Here is a 19,214-nt window from a genome sequence, read left to right as displayed (position 1 = left end):
GCCATGCAAAACTTCAATGAACTCACATACTCCACAAGTGAGCAACATAAAGAAGCCAGTGTCGCCAGGATTGAGAGAGACGCTTCGATCTGTTGAAGATACATTCCAAACTCTCTTCTTGCTCTCCTTTCACCTCAGACCCAGCTGAGAAATATCATCAATGGTATCGTTGCAAACGAGGATGCAAAATGTTCATGAATATGACTCAATAGGGAAAAATATTATTGACAAAATGGTTGGACAGCCTGTATATTCTTTCTCCATCAAAAGGAAAGAGAAAGCCAAGACCTTGGGAAATTCTGCTGCTGTCCAGGTTGTTCTGACAGAACAATGGATCCCAATTTGCTGTTTCAACGATTCCTGGTGGTGTCAAGAACAGGGATGTGGCATTTGAAGAAGTGCTGAAATATGAGTTAAGTCCATACCCACCATCTCTGTTTGAGGACAATAAGATTATGAGAAAGGCAGACAAACCTCAACTAGCTGAAGCTGTCAATGATCACTGTAAAAGATAGCAAGATGTGATCACACATCAGATGTCATCCCACAGACTGAAAAGTATGTGCTAGATGGAGAGCTCCTTGCTACACAAGCTAAAGTGGAACAACGGTGACACTTACGGAAAATTGCCAAGGGATATGGAGATTTCACAACAAGGCACTATGGGATGGCAACTATTGTTTTTGATGGGTATGGGACTGGCCCTTCAATAAAGGATAACACACACCAACGGGCGGGGACAAAAAACAGCTTCCGGACTGTTAACTTTACACATGAAACTGAATTTGAAGGGAAGAAGGAAGAGTTCCTATCCATAGACAAAAACAAACAAGGTTTAATCAACTTGATAAGTGAGAAACTTAAGGAAGCTGGATGTAAAGTCATTCAGGCACATGGAGATGCAGATGTTGACATCGCAAAGACTGCAGTAAACAGTGCAAAGACCCATTCTACCACACTGATCGGAGAGGACACTGACTTATTGATTCTCTGTGCTGCATTACTGTATAGCAGGTGGGAATTCACTCTATTTCAGATCAGACAATTCTTCAAAAGTCAGTCTGAAAGTGTACAACATCAACTGGATGAAGCAACTTCTTGGAAATAAGCTGTGCACCCAACTGTTATTTCTGCACTCATTTACAGGCTGTGATTCCACGTCTCGGATTTATGGCATTGGGAAAAAATCAGTGTTCCAGAAACTTGTCAAAGGTGATCAAGCCCTCCAGCTATGTGCAGATACTTTCACTGCAAAAGAGGTAGAACAAGCAAAGATAGAGGAAACCGGTCGCCAGGCCATGGTGATCCTATTTGGTGGAGAGAGAAGATGTTCCCTGGCTGCATTGCGCTACAGTGTGTATTCACAAAAAGAAGGTTGTGGCTGCTAAATCTTTTGTTACACCTGAACGCCTTTCCCCAACGGAATCAGCCACCAAGTTTCACTGTCTCGCCTGCCTATTATCAGGTCATGGTTTGATGGACATGCAAACTAACCTCGATCCATTGCAATGGGGTTGGAAACTTGAAGACAACCACTTTGTTCCCATCATGACATCACTAAATGCTGCTCCAGACAGTCTTATCAAGATCATACATTGTAACTGCACAACTAGTTGCAGTTCCGCAAGACGCCATGCAGCTGCAGAAAGAATGGACTTCTAGACGAGCTAACGGCACATACTCGGACAACCTAGCTAAAACGAGAGATGGGGTATTCGACCTGGATTATTCTGTGTTCCTGTATCATGCAATCATGTTTATCAAAGTGTCCAGAAAATGTGGATAGTGAAAATCAATGTGGAAATTCAGGAACGAAGTACCACTGTCAGTACGACGCCGGCTCCGATACAACGACGGCTGTCTGTGTACGTGAAGTAAACTGCAGTGCAGGTAGGAGGCACACTTGATGTACCCATGTACATTTGCTGTGGCATTCGGCTTCAAACCGTTCTTTCGTATATACTTGGCAACCATGAGAATCCACCGTCATATATTACTCACTGTAGCTTTGAAAAACCGACAAACAAACAAATCTCTACTCGGCATTTCACCTGTCGCCCACCTGCTTTCGGTTTCTGTTTGACAACGCATGACTGTGACACAGCAGGAAACGCGACCCACTTTGAAAATGCCCTTAGGGACCGTTCATAATTTATGGCTGGGGGGTGGGTTGGGGTGGATGGGTTCAGGGATACTCTACAACAGGGCCTTATATAGTCTCCCTGGTGGGTTGGATGATGATTTTTAAGGGGGGTCACCCATTTTGTTTTGGGGAGGTAGGGGGGTCATCAATTTGTCCACATGTACTAGGGGTGGTCAGCAATATTGTACATAAGAATATTAAAAACATGCTTAAAATTAAATTATCTGAAGGAGTGGGGTGGGGGCATTGATTTTTGAACATAATATGCAAGGGGTTCACTTACTTTGTACGAAAATTTTAGGGGTTGGGGGGTCGTTCACATTGTACATGCTTCTCCATAAAAATCATCTTCATCCCCCCTAGCCATGAACTATGAACGGTCCCTTATTCACTGACAAAATGCATTTTTGTGCACACTTCTGCGGGCGGTTATAGACATAAAAAATCTGCCAGAGAATATGAAAGCAATAATGAATATATGGCTAGTGGGTCATAATTTTGAGCAAAGAATATTCTGTTTTAACAAATTACCTTAAATAACACCCCTTTATGAATGGTGTTAAATAGGGATGGCTATCGTTATACACCATAGAGATCGATAATCGTGGAATAATTATCGATCAAAGATCGATAAATATCGGAGAAATAACTCATTTAAAGAATGAGAGTTTGGGGAATATGTGAGTATTAAGTGAAACATCTCTCCCTCTCTTTCTCTCAGAGTATTCAGTCCCTAATAATGATCACAGTCATGCTGTTTTCAATACTGCACACACTCTAATGCGCATGCATGCACACACATGCACAAACACACACACACACACACACACACACACACACTCTCTCTCTCTCTCTCTCTCTCTCTCTCAGATCACATACTGTTATCATTCTCAGGAACATTCGCTGCTCTCAATACAATCGAGAAGCAAGTGACGTGCACGCCATGCTCTCCAGAGATGTACCAGCCCCGTGCCAAAATCTCCACGGCTTTCACTCAGCCCAACTGTGACTACAGAAAAACTCCATGTGAAGAAGGCGAACTACAATGTGGAGGCGACTCCCCATCACAGAACTTCCAGTGTAGATGTGATGAAAATAAAGGATATAGACCTAATCCCCATGAAGGATGTGACTGTTTTATCAAGGACTCCAGTCACTGTGCATGCCAGCAGCACCAATGTAGACCTGGCGAAAAGTTAAGAGCAAGTAAGTGTCGTACAAATATGAATTACGTCAACGCTGCTTTATATAGTATTTCAGTTACATCATGGTTGACAGATCAATGCAACAATTGCTATATGTGGGATAACACTATTTTTGTCAGTGGAAGCACAGGTGGCAAATGGTATAGGGCGTTGGAATTCGCTGTACAGAGTTGCGCTACTTGGACAGGCCATAAAATGTTTGATTTGGGGTTTGAATCATGGATCGATGATGTATCTAGGTTTGTCAGCGCCGAGATGGTGATGGTTACTTCGGTCTTTCCTCCCACATTAACCTGACACGTCGTGATCTAAATGGACTACTCACTTCAAATCCAAGACTCACTGACTCTTAGAGACCGCATCCGTGATGTAGTGGTTAGAGCGTCCGCCCGGGAGGGCGGAAATTCGCGGGTTCGATCCCCAGCCGCGTCATATAAAAAAAATATGAATATGGTACTTGTTGGTCCCTGCCTGGCGTATTAATGGGTACAACAAGGACTGGTCGGCTTGGAGTCAGTAAAATGTGTCTGAGTGGGGTATTCATGCTTAACTGCGGCATGACATCTCAGTGAACTAGCACTATAAAACCAACTTAAGTCTGGACTAGTACAAGCGGCCACACATACACACGCATGCGCGTCATCATATGAGCAAAATATTCTTAAGTGTGACGTTAAACCCCATTTCACCTCACCTCACCTCACTGACTCTTAATAAAGTGCAAACTCGTTTGGTTGGACTCACACTCTCAGAGTAAAATAACAAAGTCAGCGGCCTAACTCACAAAGCCACCGAGGCTTCCACAAAAAATTGACATCGGGAAACTGGTAGTGTAGATCACCTACTTGTACCTGTAACAAGTGTAAATTAGCATGTCCATGACCGTAAGCTATGAATAGACAGTTCCCTTTAGGAAGGTGTCAATTGTAACATATGTTATATTTTAAAATTATGTCAATGAGGTACGAAATTAGCCTTTATGGCTCTGAAAACTGTGATAAAAAGATCATAGTTTTGAGAGTTCAAGGACCATAATCCTGGTCAATCTCGTATTCAAACCCACATGGATGTCCAGTGCGAGTAAGGGACGTAACTTTGGCACTTTAAATCGGTTCATATATATACGAGGCACATAAAGAAACTGTGCATTGTCAGATTATTATCCCAGTTGATAAGTACGATAACAATGTCAAAGGTACATATAAACTTTAATGGAGGGATCATGAGACCATACCAAGTCGGGAGAATTTCAACTGAAAAGTCAATTACAATGACGTCACGAGTCCACAAGCGGAACAGGGGTCAAACGACCATGTCACAAGCTCAGTAACGGGTATGTCTACCATCGGCATTGAGAACAGCAGTGCATCGACGACGCATAGAGCCTATCAAACGTGCAGGAAGGCTTGTGGGATGTCACGCCAGATTCTCTCAAGTTCTGTTGCGAGGTCAAGGACGTTATCTGGCGGATGAGGAAGACGGCGTAGACCTCGATCCATCTCATCCCAAACATGCTCTGTCGGGGAGAGATCCGGTGAATTTGCAGGCCAAGGCAGTAAGTCAACGTTGTGGTGTTGCAAGAAATCCATAGCATCCCTTGCCGTATGAGGGCGGGCATTGTCCTGTTGGAATGTTAACCCAAGGTCATGACGTTGCAGAAAAAGAATTGCCACAGGTCGAAGAATCTGATCCCTGTAGCCCACACCAGTTAAGTTGCCTGAACAATCACCAAAGGAGTTCTTTGGTGTGCTGTTATTCCACCCCAAATCATCACGGGGAAACACCACCAAAGCGATTCCTCTGCAAGACACAGGCCTGTGCATAACGTTCTCCCACGCGTCTATAGGCACGTTGACGTCCATCACTATGGGAAATGTTAAACCTTGACTCATCTGTAAAAACAACATTTCTCCACCAAAACAAGGGTCTGCGGACATGATTTCGGCGAGCTTGTCGATGACGTTGTGTCAGGATAGGCCGTATGGCGGGACGTCGTGGTCCAAAGTGACAGTATTGTGTGGCATTCATTTGCTCTGTTTCTCTTTGCCGGAATGCACGTGCAACAACGTATTGCATGTCTCAAGGACGAACCCACTGACGTCACGTAACGTGGCACGTGCATGCATGTTGGATACATGTCACTTATCTCTGAGTTTAAATCCTTACGTGTCTACACAGGTTTGATAAATTTAGATTTTAAATTTTTGTATGCACAGTTTTTTTATGTGCCTAGTATATTTAAATGACACTCAGGTGAAAGTGTGAAAGGTAAACTGTAAAGGGAGCTGTTTGTAGCGGTATACATATTCGGGGTAAAATGGTATGCTCACACCAGTTATGGTACGTATTGCGGTACAAGGCATTCGGTTGGTCCGTGCGGTATATGAGATATCATCATAATGTAGAAGAAGAAAAGAAATGCAAAGATTTTGACAAAATGATTCGATTTCTAGACATAACAGAAAAGGTTTTAAAAAGTTCATAATATGACGGTACGAAAACAGAAGATACCGAATGTTTGGATTGCATTACGGTATGCCGAACCCAAGTCAAAATACCGCGGTTCTACTAATACCGCGGTATACCGTTTCACCCCTAATAAATATAATCAAGTATTAAATGTTTTGGTATGAGGTCAATACCAGGCGTGTACATAATTGTATAAGGAATCTTATTTAAGTCAGCCAGCATATGAATATTTTTTAAACATCCCAACCAGAATGTTTTGTTTTCACTTAGTAATTCTTGAATGTAACATATACTCTCCCAAAAAAGAAACGCATATAGGAATTTCAACTGTATTTTTATGTTTATTTTGAAACATCTTGTAGGCTTTATAAGTCAATGAAATATAGCGAAATTGCACACTGGGAATGCAGACTTATCCGTCTTTGGCACCAACTCGAGGAAAGTCAGTTTGAGTGTCACATAGAGACGTGTGGTGGCGCTGAAGTCAATACCTCGTGTGACCATCGTGGGCATCCAGAACTGCACGGCATCGCCTCGGCATCGAACGAATAAGTCTCAGAATCTTGTGTTGCCCAATCGCAGCCCACTCTGTCTGTAGTGCCTGTGCGAGTTGCTGAAGTGTCTGGGGCTGAGGGTTACGGCGTCGCACCCGTCTGTCCAGGGCATCCCACAGATGTTCGATCGGGTTTAAGTCCGGTGATCTTGAGGGCGCGCACATTGATGTTGTGGTTCTGGAGGAAGTCTCTAGTGTGACGTGCTGTGTGGGGCCTGGCATTGTCCTGTTGAAACAACTCCCTCTGGCGATCAATGATTGGAAGGAGGTGTGGGCGTAGGATTTCGTCACAGTACCGTTGAGCTGTCAGGTTGCCCTGGATCACCACGAAATCACTTCTCCTACGGCAGGTGATCGCTCCCCACATCATAACACTGCCCCGGCCGAATCTGTCCACCTGGGTAACGCAAGCGCCGGCGAAACATTCACGTCGACGTCTGTACACCCGCATTCTTCCATCGCGTCGTTCCAATAGAAATTCTATGCCACTTCGGTAGGTTCCAGGCCTGAACGTTGGTGCACCATTGATCTCGATGTCGATGATGTTGTTGTCGAAGCACAGGGCCAAAATAAGGTCTTCTGGCACGTAAACCAGCCTCTCTCAACCTGTTCCTGATGGTCTGTGCAGAAAGCCTCCTCAATCCGGGTATTTGTCGAGCGGTACTGGTCGCCGTAGGTGTTCGATGACACAGGTGATGTACCCGGATGTAGCGATCCTGTGCCGCAGTAGTCGCTCAAGGTCGCCCACTACGAGGGGCATCTGCTACCGCACTCTGCCGGCGATATCTCTCCCAGAGCCGTGAAATGGTGCTTTGGTGAACATTCATGTGTCGGGCAACTGCACGTTGAGACTGGCCAGCTTCAAGCAAACCAATGGCGATATGACGATTGGCTTCACTTAGACGTGGCATTTTGCGTTCGTCAACAATATTCCAAATATAGTGAATAATCGACAGACAGCAGTCAACCTTTTATACCTATCATTGAGACTATCTGATCCCCAACTTTCACGTGCATTGCATGTGAATTATGTATTCTGTGACAGTACACGCCGAAATTGAAAATCATGCTGTTAAATACAGGTATTTTATGGATGGTGCGTTTTGTTGTGATGTTTCAAAACATTAACACCATAGGACTCATAAACAGAGCAAAACCTTTTGTAAAATGAATCACCTTTTAATTCATTGCTACATGCAATTGCTATTTTCATGATGCGTTTCTTTTTTGGGGGCGTAGGATTTCGTCACAGTACCGTTGAGCTGTCAGGTTGCCCTGGATCACCACGAAATCACTTCTCCTACGGCAGGTGATCGCTCCCCACATCATAACACTGCCCCGGCCGAATCTGTCCACCTGGGTAACGCAAGCGCCGGCGAAACATTCACAGAGCAAAACCTTTTGTAAAATGAATCACCTTTTAATTCATTGCTACATGCAATTGCTATTTTCATGATGCGTTTCTTTTTTGGGAGAGTATATATACATCGGGAAAATAATTAAGTAGTACATAAACTCCCAGACAAAAGAAAGGATCCATCCTTTTATGATGGTAGCTTAAAATGAGTGAGTGGGTGAGTGGGTATGGTTTTATGTCGCTTTTATCAATATTCCAGCAATATCACGGTGGGGAACACCAGAAATGGGCTTCACGCACTGTACCCATGTGGGGGAATCGAACCCGAGTCTTCAGCGTGACGAGTGGACGCTTTACCTCAAGGCTACCCCACTGCCTAGCTTAAAATGTATAAAAAAGCTGTACTTTGGACCCTACATTTGCGTGTTGTCGGTGACCGGTTTCGTTATGAAGAACGTTTTGATAACGTTTGCAATTTTTTGGACAAATCCATTATCCAAATTTATACTTTCTTTTGCCCGTCAGTATATTTTCAGATAACACAGAATTTGTTACAATCGCATCCTGTATTTTTCTGACGAAGCAGATTTGGTTTTGTGTACACCACAGACACCGAAATCGATGTCAATGTTTCATGAAAAAAATATTTGACTTCTTTTCGATTTCAGATTTTGTTTTTCAATTGTTTACATCAGTTATTCTCTTTTTACCGTTACAGATTTCACTTGTGTACCAGTCAGTAAACCAACTATGTAAGTATCATTTCTTGCAGCACATTCGCCCCCTTTTCGTGACTACCTGCTGTTTTCTGTGATCCGTTCATATTACTTTCACCATTATTGAGCAATGTAAGTCATATCCAGCTTTGTCAGATAGTCGAGACGGCCTACTCGGACTGGCTGAAGAAGCTATATCACCAAACTTATTGTATCCCATAAAAATATTATGTGAAAACAGTGGACTCTACTGGCTCCAAGCTAACACAGGATATGTCTATGTGGATCTGTTTTTAAAATGTGATTTGATTTTACACACGAAGGTACACTTTTAACATGACATTAAATAAGTATCCTAGATATCCTTGAAAATCAATAATTTTGCTTTGCAACAACAAATTTGCAACATTTCAAAAGTAGACAGGTCCAATAAAGGTCGGAACACAAATTTGAGTTCTTTCAGATTTTAATAGGTTGGGGAAAAAGGCGGCAGTTTGCTAGACTGCTTACAGTTCTCGCCCTGCAACACAACAAAATTGAGATAAGTACTTGCACAATAAATAACAACAAACAGAGAGAGTTGTTGGAATAAACACTAGGGAAATATTCAATTTATGAATATTTATCCTATACTACTGCTGCACCTTTATTGTGATAATTACTGCAAATCATCACCACTGTGATAATTGAAAAGTACCAATAACAAACACTCAAATATATTCACCAAATATATATAGCACCAAACACTCAAGAAACTGTAATTCCTAGTCATATTTACAAATATGATATTGCAGTTGAGGATTCTCAAATAATAAAATGAATAATACACTTGTCCACATAAACATTTAATGAGTTATATATTTATTTAGTATGGCGTGAGAAGTAGGTCATGTGCACATCTTACCTACTTACATTGACAAAAAGTACTTTTTTATGAATGTTTCACCGGCGTTTCTTTTCTATCAGCTTTGAGTACGCTATTTTAATTCTTGTATTAGCTAATCGTGAATCCTGAATATGTTACTAATGTTGATCAATACCCTCACACCAGTCATGGCTGCTGTATGGTGTATGATAATTTATTATTATGAATATACCCCTGTCTCCTTCAGGAAGCCCCCAGCAACTAAAACACCAGGGGCTACGGTAGCAGCTATCATCCTAGGGGTGCTGTTGGCTATTGCTATACTGATCATAATAACTTTGGTCGTCATACTACGTAAGTGGTGTTGCTTAATATCGCCAAGTTAAATTTTTTTTCCTGAATGAAGATGTAAGATGTCAATCTGTAAATGATTTGCCCGCAAATAGTAACTGGGTTTTGTTCGTTGTAATTGCTCTTGAGATCAATTCGTTGTTACTTATAATGTGTCAACATGTATTTGTATTCTCAATATTCTATTCTTCAGCAACCCAGGCTTGTATCAGGCTGCTAACGGGATCGGGTGGTCAGGCTCGCTGACTTTGTTGACACATATCGTTGTATCCCAATGCTTGTCGTAAGAGGCGACTAACAGGATTATCTGGTCAGACCGCTGACACATGTCTTTGTATCCCAATTGCATGGAACGATGCTCACGATGTTGATCACTGGATTGTCTGGCCCAGGCTTGATTATTTACAGACCACCACCATATAGCTAGGATGTTAATGAGTGCGTTGTTGAACGCAATTGGGATACGATGACATGCGTCAACCAAGTCAGCGAGTCTGACCACCTGATCCTGTGAGTCGCCTTTTACAACCACCATGGGTTGCTGAATACCAATTCTAACCCGGATCTTACATTGTATGGGACGGAATATATAATGTATGGGAGAATTCTTCACATCGTCTTATCCAAAGCCATTGTTGTTCCAATGCAGGATATATGAACTCGGATGTCTTTTCAGCAAAAAAGAGGACAGAACAAGCCAGTTGTGAAGTTAACTGAGCCAGAAGGTAAAGTGTTCTTACTGTTCATCCATTGTGAATGTGATATATGAGGTGTGGTGTGTTTTAAGTGTTTAAACACTTAATTGTTTGTTTGTTGTTTAACATCACACTCAGCAATATTTCAGCTATATGTCGGCAGCCTGTAAATAATCGAGTCTGTCAACCAAGTCAGCGAGCTTGACCACCCGATCCCGTTAGTCGCCCCTTAGACAAGCACGGGTTGATGAAGGGATCGGGTGGTCAGGCTCGTTGACTTGGTTGACACATATCATCTTATCCCAATTGCTTAGATCGATGCTCATGCTGTTCATCACTGGGTTGTCTTGTCGGCGTTAAACAACAATCAATCAATAATGTAAAGAGCGAACCTCCTGTATATCTTCAAGTTGATTCTGATCGTTGCTTCAGTCGAAGCAGGTCCCCCCCAGCGATATGGTGCAGTTCAGGAAAGAAAACAAGCGCGGAGAACACCTGTACAACAGAATAAAGACGGTTTTCATTGAAGCTGTTGACCCGAAGGCCCTCCTGTTACGGATAGACTTTCGCGGCTTTAATGATGTAAGTACTTTGATTACTCACGTGGTCAACGTATGGGTAGTTGCATACACACTCGATTTGACCTGACATCCTAACGATTTGATTGGATAACCTATGACCTCTCAATTAGGTGACGGAACTACTTTCTCATTCATAGCAAACACATGGATTCAATCATTCTACAACTTATAATACACGTTATAATACTTCAGGGAAAAAGTTACTTTGTTACACTATATATAGGGGTAGAGTGAACTCTATTTCTTTTCGAAGATGCCAAGTGTAACACTTAATAACGATAAATCTAAGGCAAAATACAAACAAAAGCGACGATGTCGGCTAACTGAAGCGCTGTACTACTGACGTGTCTGCCCCATTACATAAGGCTCACGTTACCAGAAAAACAGGGGCGTAGCTAGTAGCTACCATTATGAAAAAAAAGCCCAGGCTTTCACATGATTGTTGCTAAAATGGTTGGGCAAGCCCTCAATACTATCTAAATATAAAGCTTTACAACCTATGGGGCTTACACGAAAAAATGGCTTGCAACGTGCCTGACAAATGGTATTTTAAACAGTCTGATGACGGTAAACGTTCAGGTTATTTTTCTTCTCTAATTATTTAAATTACATCTGTGATTAACTTACACCATAAGGGGCAATATGAACTACTACCAATTTCTACTACCAACGTAAGTTTAGATCAGTAGGCATCTGCCACATTCCACAGATGCATTATGGGAATGTAGCCTAAACATTGCGAACGTTGCTGTGTCGCTGTTTAATTGTGAGTCGAACTGAGAGATTATATCCGTCGAAAAACATAAACGTAATGTTTCGAACCGAGGCATTATATCCGTCGAAAAACATAAACGCAATATTTCCATCAGTGATGTAAGCCGAGTGAAGCAACTGTAAACTAAGAAATGGGGTGCTACGGAGTAGTTTACTGTTGGAGGCTATATGAGGCGATGACAATGCATTGTGACATGCCAAGGGGGCAGACGAGAATGGCGTAGTGACGGTAATACAGTGTGACATCATGCAAAAAGTGTACTACAGAACAAAATTCTTCTGCAACCTCTTTATAAAACCGGTTTTGGTTTGAAGTCATAAAAATAACAAAAAACCCACGCTATTTTGTCAATTTTATGCATGTGACCTGTGACCTTCCTGTGGTTTCTGACCTCGCTTTCGCTCTGTCAGATACCATAGGAAGGACACTCGTTTCGTATAATTCGTATGTAATGAGACCTCGTGAGATATTTTCTATGTGGGTGATGCTGCCATTACTTTTCAGCTGACTAGATATGACACTTTTCTTCATTTTGCAGATGAGTATATCCGCGACTCTTAAAGTCGCCTTATGTTAAAGTTGTATACTGGTCTGTGAAAGAGATTTCTAAAATGTAATGTTTTGAATTACCTGTAGTTGGACGATTTTAGACAATTGAGGAGCTCCTAGTTCGTTGATGGTGACTTTTTATATACAACTGTAACACATACTGTAACATGCTTAAGAGTATATGAAAGGATCACTTTAAATCTGTGATGACACAAGGGGTTTCTTTAAAAATGTGAAGGCATTTAAGGATTAATATTGAAAGAGTGGGATAAAGTGTTAAGGAATAATGAAGTCAGGCAATGCATTGTACAACTTCGAGAGTTCGAGAATGACATACTCTTCGAGTAAAACGTATTTCGACTGTTTTCAGGAACGACTGCATCAGTATATCGAGAAACACGCCCGAGAAGACGGCGCCGTTGAGCTCCTGCTGACCGTGAAGAGACAATTTCCCAATGACTGGTTCCAGAAGCTAACGACAGCTTTACGGCATGACAACATTGGTCTGTCGCACACTGCTGAAGAAATGGAAAAAATCAGAAACAGATTATCCAGTATGTAAATATTACATCTATGAACACGTATTGGTTTTCACATTTTCTAAAGTGCATTTCAGCAACATTGAAGATACTTACATCTGCGTATACAATGCATACTTCCACATATATGATACTTACATCTTCGTATATGATACTTACATCTTCGTATAAGATACTTACATCTACGTATATGATACTTACATCTTCGTATAAGATACTTACATCTACGTATATGATACTTTACATCTTCGTATATGATACTTATATCTTCGTATATGATACTTACATCTCCTTATATGATACTTATATCTACGTATATGATACTTACATCTTTGTGTATGATACTTATATCTTCGTATAGGATACTTATATCTACGTATATAATACTTATATCTTCGTATATGATACTTATATCTTCGTATTTGATACTTATATCTACGTATATGATACTTACATCTTCGCATATGATACTTATATCTTCGTATAGGATACTTACATCTTCGTATATGATACTTATATCAACGTGTATGCTATTTACATCTTCGTATATGATACTTATATCTTCGTATATAATACTTACATCTTCGTATATGATATTTATATCTATGCATATGATACTTACATCTTCGTGTATGATACTTATATCTTCGTATATGATGCTTACATCTTCGTATATGATGCTTATATTTTCTGTTATGATATTTATATCTACGTATATGATACTTATGTTTTCGTATATGATACTTATATCTCCGTATATGATACTTATATCTACGTATATGATACTTATATCTTCGTATATGGTACTTATATCTACGTATATGATACATATATCTACGTATGTGATACTTATGTCTTCGTATAGGATACTTACATCTTCGTATAAGAAACTTTTATCTACGTATATGATTTTTATATCTTCGTATAGGATACTTATATCTTTGTATATGATACTTATATCTACGTATATGATACTTATATCTTCGTATAGGATACTTACATCTTCGTATAGGATACTTACATCTTCGTATAAGATACTTATATCTTCGTATAGGATACTTACATCTTCGTATAGGATACTTACATCTTCGTATATGATACTTTTATCTACATATATGATACTTATATCTTCGTATAGGATATTTACATCTTCATATATGATACTTATATCTACGTAAATGATACATATCTGTATAAGATTTACGTGTACAATACGCATATCTTCGTATAGGATACTTATATATAAGATGCCTACGTATAAGATACTTACATCTACGTTTTATATGCTTACATCTTCGTAGAAGATACTTGCATCTACGTAGAAGATGCTTACATCTTCGTATAAGATACTTACACGTACGTGTACGATACTTATATCTACGTAGATACTTCTTACATATTCGTATGATACTTACATCTACATAGAAGATACTTATATATACGTATTTGATACTTACATCTGCGTGTTTGATACTTTCATCGACGTGTACGATACTAATATCTACGTAGACAATAGACCCGTGAAGATCCGGGGTAGAATAGTTCTTCAGCAACCCATGTGCTTGCCATAAAAAGGCGACTATCTTGTCGTAAGAGGCGACTAACGGGATCGGGTGGTCAGTTTCGCTGACTTGGTTGACACATGTCATCGGTTCCCAATTACGCAGATCGATGCTCATGCTGTTGATCACTGGATTGTCTGGTCCAGACTCGATTATTTACAGACCGCCGCCATATAGCTGGAATATTGCTGAGTGCGGCGTAAAACTAAACTCACTCACTCACTCACTCATACGTAGACAATACTTACATCTGCGTATAAAATACGCACATCTACATATAAAATACATGTTCGTTTTATATATGTACATCTTCGTTTATGATACTTACATCTTCGTATATGATATTTACATCTTCGTTTATGATACTTACATCTTCGTATAAGATTTACGTGTACGATACGTATATCTACGTAGTTACTACTTACATATTCATTAAAATACTTACATCCACATAGAAAATACTTACATCTACATATAAGATACTTATATATACGTATATGATACTTACATCTGCGTATATGATACTTTCATCGACGTGTACGATGTGTATCTACGTAGATAATACTTACATCTACGTATAAAATCGACGTAGATAATGCATTCGACATATAAGATACTTACATCTACATATAAGATACTTAAATATACGTATATGATACTTACATCTGCGTATATGATACTTTCATCGACGTGTACAATGTGTATCTACGTAGATAAAACTTACATCTACGTATAAAATCGACGTAGATGATGCATTCGACATATAAGATACATCCATGTATGATATACTTACATCTACGTAGATGATATTTCCTTCTACCAAGTATATACTGTTTTAGTTGCCTCAAATACACTTCCATACACACTCGTATTCAGTTAACTGTCTTATAGTTGTGTCTGTTCAAGTCAACGTATTGTTATATTATATTCAAAGCGACTTCCTTATCTTAACTCCAGGGGTTTTATGCCACCAAAGGTTCCTAATATATCATTCTTATCGGAAAAGTCGACTAACTGGATATCGGGTGATCAAAATGTCCGTTCGGTATGACTGATATTGGAATGGATGATCAACGAGGGAGAGGGTTTTCCACTAGTCCCGATCCACTAAGCGTTCGTAGCGTTACGACATTCATAAGCCTATGGTAAACAATAGAGTTGTGACCTGTCGTAACGTTACAAACACTTTGTGGATCCGTTTAGACGGATGATGTGTGTTATTCAGTGTAGTGTAATTGCATCCTTCTTGGTATTTAAAAATACATTTCTCTCTTTTATTGAGACGTAGTAATTTCCTCTGAACATGTCAGCCCATTAATCTCACTTTTTGTCGATTAGAATACATAGACACTTGAATCATTGTTAAGTCAAAATATCTTTGAAGACAATGTGTCTATGTGGTATATGCAGAATACTTTTTGGTATAATTGTGTTGTATTCCGTTTATTTTATCTTCGCAATTTTGTACTTGAAGAACGTTATCATATTCTATACATATAATTTATTTGAATTTGTTTACAACAGCTGAATAATCTGTCTAGGGAACCAGTCTAAGTAAACTTATGCTCAATATTATTTGTTACACTGCTATACTGAGTCTAACAAAACCTAGTAGAAGGTCGCATCAGCTAACCTTTGAGCGACATATGACCGTCCAATCAAACGCGAGACGGACGAACGGATTTAACCAATCAGACAACGACTATTTGTTAGGGTTCGGCGGGACTTACAAAACGGTTTTTGGATTTTCTCTTCCCTGGTCGCTGACACTGATCTATCAACAAACAAAAATCCGCATAAAACACAGATATCTGACCTGTAGTATATACGCTTATGGGTTTCTATCTACTTATATTTTCGCAAGATGACATCCTTGAATATGGACAAAAATGCTATTTTCAGCGACTGTTTACTCATTGCGTGTATCACTCGGAAGCGATCGTGCGGAAAATAGCATTCGGAATCGTTCGACTTTATGAGGTAAAGGCTCAAACGGTATGTGCGAATGTTAATTTCCGTTATTTGGTAAGCTGTGTTCTGATTGGTCAGTCCAAAAGGTTAGCTGACGCGACCTTCTACTAGGTTTAGCAGTGTAACGTTTAATACTGAGCCTAACTTTACTTAGACTGTCTAGGGAACAGTATGTGGATAGGTTCTTAATGTTCACTGGCCCGGATGTTGTTGCTGAATAAATGTTGCAAACCCTTATTATTTTACTAGCCAAAAACACTACCGATAAACTATTAATTAGAAAGCAAAAAAAAAATGGCACAAAAACTGTGACATTAAATGATTTGATAATTGGAAGAAAAACGTATGTATGTATGTACAAGAACATTCAAATAGACAGTCTGTCCAGCGTCACGGACATGTTACTTGACAATTTAAAGGTCACATGCAATTCTGATATCAGGCTTCATGGGTGGATCCAGGAATTTTGAGTGAGTGTGTATGTGTGTGTGTGTGTGTGTGCGTGCGTGTGTGTGTGCGTGCAGGGGGTTCAAACCCCCTTAACCCCCCATTGGCTCTGCCAACGCAAAAAACCCAACTTCAATGTGGTCTTAAGTCATTTTCAAAAGGGGGGTTGTCGAACCCCCTGAAACCCCCCCTCTGGATCCGCCAATGGGCTTTCAAGTAGGTAGAACTCTGTTGAACTAGATATCATAGTACTCGACATGTGTTTTGATTCTTTCGCAGGTGAAACAGCCGAAATGCGAAACAGCGGAGAACGGGTAAATATTGTTTGTTTGGAATCAATCAATTCTGACTTGAAATAGGTATTCTCTATCACACACCATTTTGTCGTAAAATATCACCCTAGTAAGTATACGGCTGTTATGCGCTTTTGGACTTTATTGACAGGGTGCCTGTTTAAACAGGCGAAGGACGATCTCTTGTAGGTTGCGTTTGGTCGACACATACCAGAGCATCATTGGTCATCGTCTCAAATAATCGGAGTCATTGAAGTAAAAGCTTTCTGTCAACAAACATGAACTCTTTGTTGTAACTTTTATCGTAACATCTATCATGTTTATTTACTCTTGTATAAGGACGCCACGCATGCGTATTGATAACCGGATACGATACACATATATACCACTTTTATCTCACGATTGTTGGCTAAAATAGCTGCGCAAACCAGCTGTGGGACCAGTTTAAGTCTTAAGTTGTCGTGCATCCAACATGTGTATGTACGGTATATCATATCGTGCAAGTTTCTTGACATCCGTAGATCATTTTTGTGTGAGTGAGTAAATATTCAAAGTTGCAATGGCAGTATTTCAGCCATACCGTGTCTTAGGTTATGACTCAGTTCAGACACCTATGGCTTACATATATATTTTTTATATTATAATTATTGCTGAAAAAACAATGCATGTATTATTAATTATACAACGTTCATGTATATCTCACTCACTCACTAACGAAGCAGATGTGCCTTAAGTGAGTTGGTAGATAGATTTGCCACTAAGGGACCGTTCATAATTTATGGCTAGGTGTGTGTGTGTGTGTGTGTGTGTGTGTGTGTGTGCGTGTGCGTGTGCGTGTGCTTGTGCGTGCGTGCGTGCGTGCGTGCGTGCGAGCGAGCGAGTGAGTGAGATTTTAAGGGGGTCACCCATTTTGTTCTGGGAACTTGGGGGTCAGGAGGGCAGCAAGTTTGTACACATGTAACATGTACTAGGGGTCAGCAAGTTTGTACATAAAATATGTTTAAAAATTATGCTTAGAAATTATGGGAAGGGGAAGGGGGTAATTGATTTTGTACATGATATGCAGGGGGGCGTCACTTATTTCGTACATAATTTTTAGGGGGTCATTCACATTGTACATGCTTCTCCATACAAATTATCATCACCCCCCTAGCCATAAATTATGAACGGTCCCTAAATGTAATAGTATCAAGTTAAAGTATCATGGCCGTTATGCTTTGACTTCAGGTCTCAACAACTGAGAATCCATATTCCGAAGTACTTCCTTTACTGCCAACAGCTCCCCCGGGACAGGAACATGAAACGGCGAACGTCTAGCATGTGCGTTTACATACTCTTGATCGTTTATCAGATTTATAATTGACTTACCCTTGCATGTGTTTGTGACGGATGCCGCCGGTTAAATATAGTATTATCAATGTAACTTTTAATCTATCCCTTTGTACATTTTTGATCAATATGAATCGACGTATTTAAGCTCACGTATTTTATATATAGTCGTCGCCTTGTCCGTCCGTCCGTCCGTAATCATTTTGTTTCCGGAGCATAACTCAAAGACCGTTTTTTCAACAAGACTTGGTTGATATATCAAACAGAACCTTAAGTGGCGCCTTTTGCTATTTGCAGATTTTGGGTATTTTTATTTTCCCCGGTTTCCATGGAAACGATTCGGACTTAGTCCCAAAAGTGAGGGGTGGGCTTACGTTTCTGGAGCATAACTCAAGAACCTTTCAATATTTTTCAACAAAACTTGGTAGATATATCAAACAGAACCTTAAGTGGTGCCTTTTGCTATGTGCAGATTGTTGGCATTTTTATTTTTCCCGGTGTCCATGGAAACGATTCGGACTTAGTCCCAAAAGTGAGGGGTGGGTTTCGTTTCCGGAGCACAACTCAAACACTTCTTAATATTTTTCAGCAAAACTTGGCAGATATGTGAGGCAGATCCCAAAGTGCATTCTCTTCCCACAGAGGTTACTCCTGTCATATCTTCCTACGTAACCTCTGTTCTAATACGGCCCTTTCATGGTGTGAGCGTTCAAGACTCGTGATTGGAGGCAATCAGATTTAGTTGTGCAATCAGCGACGTTGTTTCAAAAGTGATCATTCGCAAGGCCTCGGTAATTTCCGTATGCTTCGAGAA

General features: G+C 40.3%; 1 protein-coding gene across 3 annotated transcripts; it reads left to right on the top strand.

Moving 5' to 3' along the window:
- The first annotated feature begins 1,665 nt into the window (after window positions 1–1,665).
- On the top strand, window positions 1,666–19,025 carry LOC124264746. 3 transcript variants are annotated; one of them, XR_006895231.1, is made up of 10 exons: window positions 1,666–1,890; window positions 3,038–3,349; window positions 8,446–8,479; window positions 9,556–9,662; window positions 10,309–10,384; window positions 10,787–10,936; window positions 12,630–12,813; window positions 17,058–17,092; window positions 18,299–18,391; window positions 18,990–19,025. XR_006895231.1 is itself a non-coding variant. In XM_046699519.1 (9 exons), exons 6-9 carry the CDS (start codon window positions 10,811–10,813, stop codon window positions 18,386–18,388), a joined length of 435 nt encoding a protein of 144 aa, XP_046555475.1. In that variant the 5' UTR covers window positions 1,666–1,890; window positions 3,038–3,349; window positions 8,446–8,479; window positions 9,556–9,662; window positions 10,336–10,384; window positions 10,787–10,810; the 3' UTR covers window positions 18,389–18,494. The 3 variants fall into 3 exon arrangements, 2 of the variants coding, with proteins under 2 accessions (XP_046555475.1, XP_046555474.1); XM_046699519.1 differs by lacking the exon at window positions 18,990–19,025 and having other exon boundaries at window positions 10,336–10,384; window positions 18,299–18,494; XM_046699518.1 differs by lacking the exon at window positions 18,990–19,025 and having other exon boundaries at window positions 18,299–18,494.
- Window positions 19,026–19,214: the final 189 nt, after the last annotated feature.

Source organism: Haliotis rubra, unplaced genomic scaffold, assembly GCF_003918875.1.
Source record: "Haliotis rubra isolate DU_JTF1 unplaced genomic scaffold, ASM391887v1 Scf94, whole genome shotgun sequence".
NCBI lineage: Eukaryota > Metazoa > Mollusca > Gastropoda > Lepetellida > Haliotidae > Haliotis > Haliotis rubra.
Note: the sequence above shows the minus strand (reverse complement) of the source record. Positions and strands in the feature narration are given on the sequence as shown.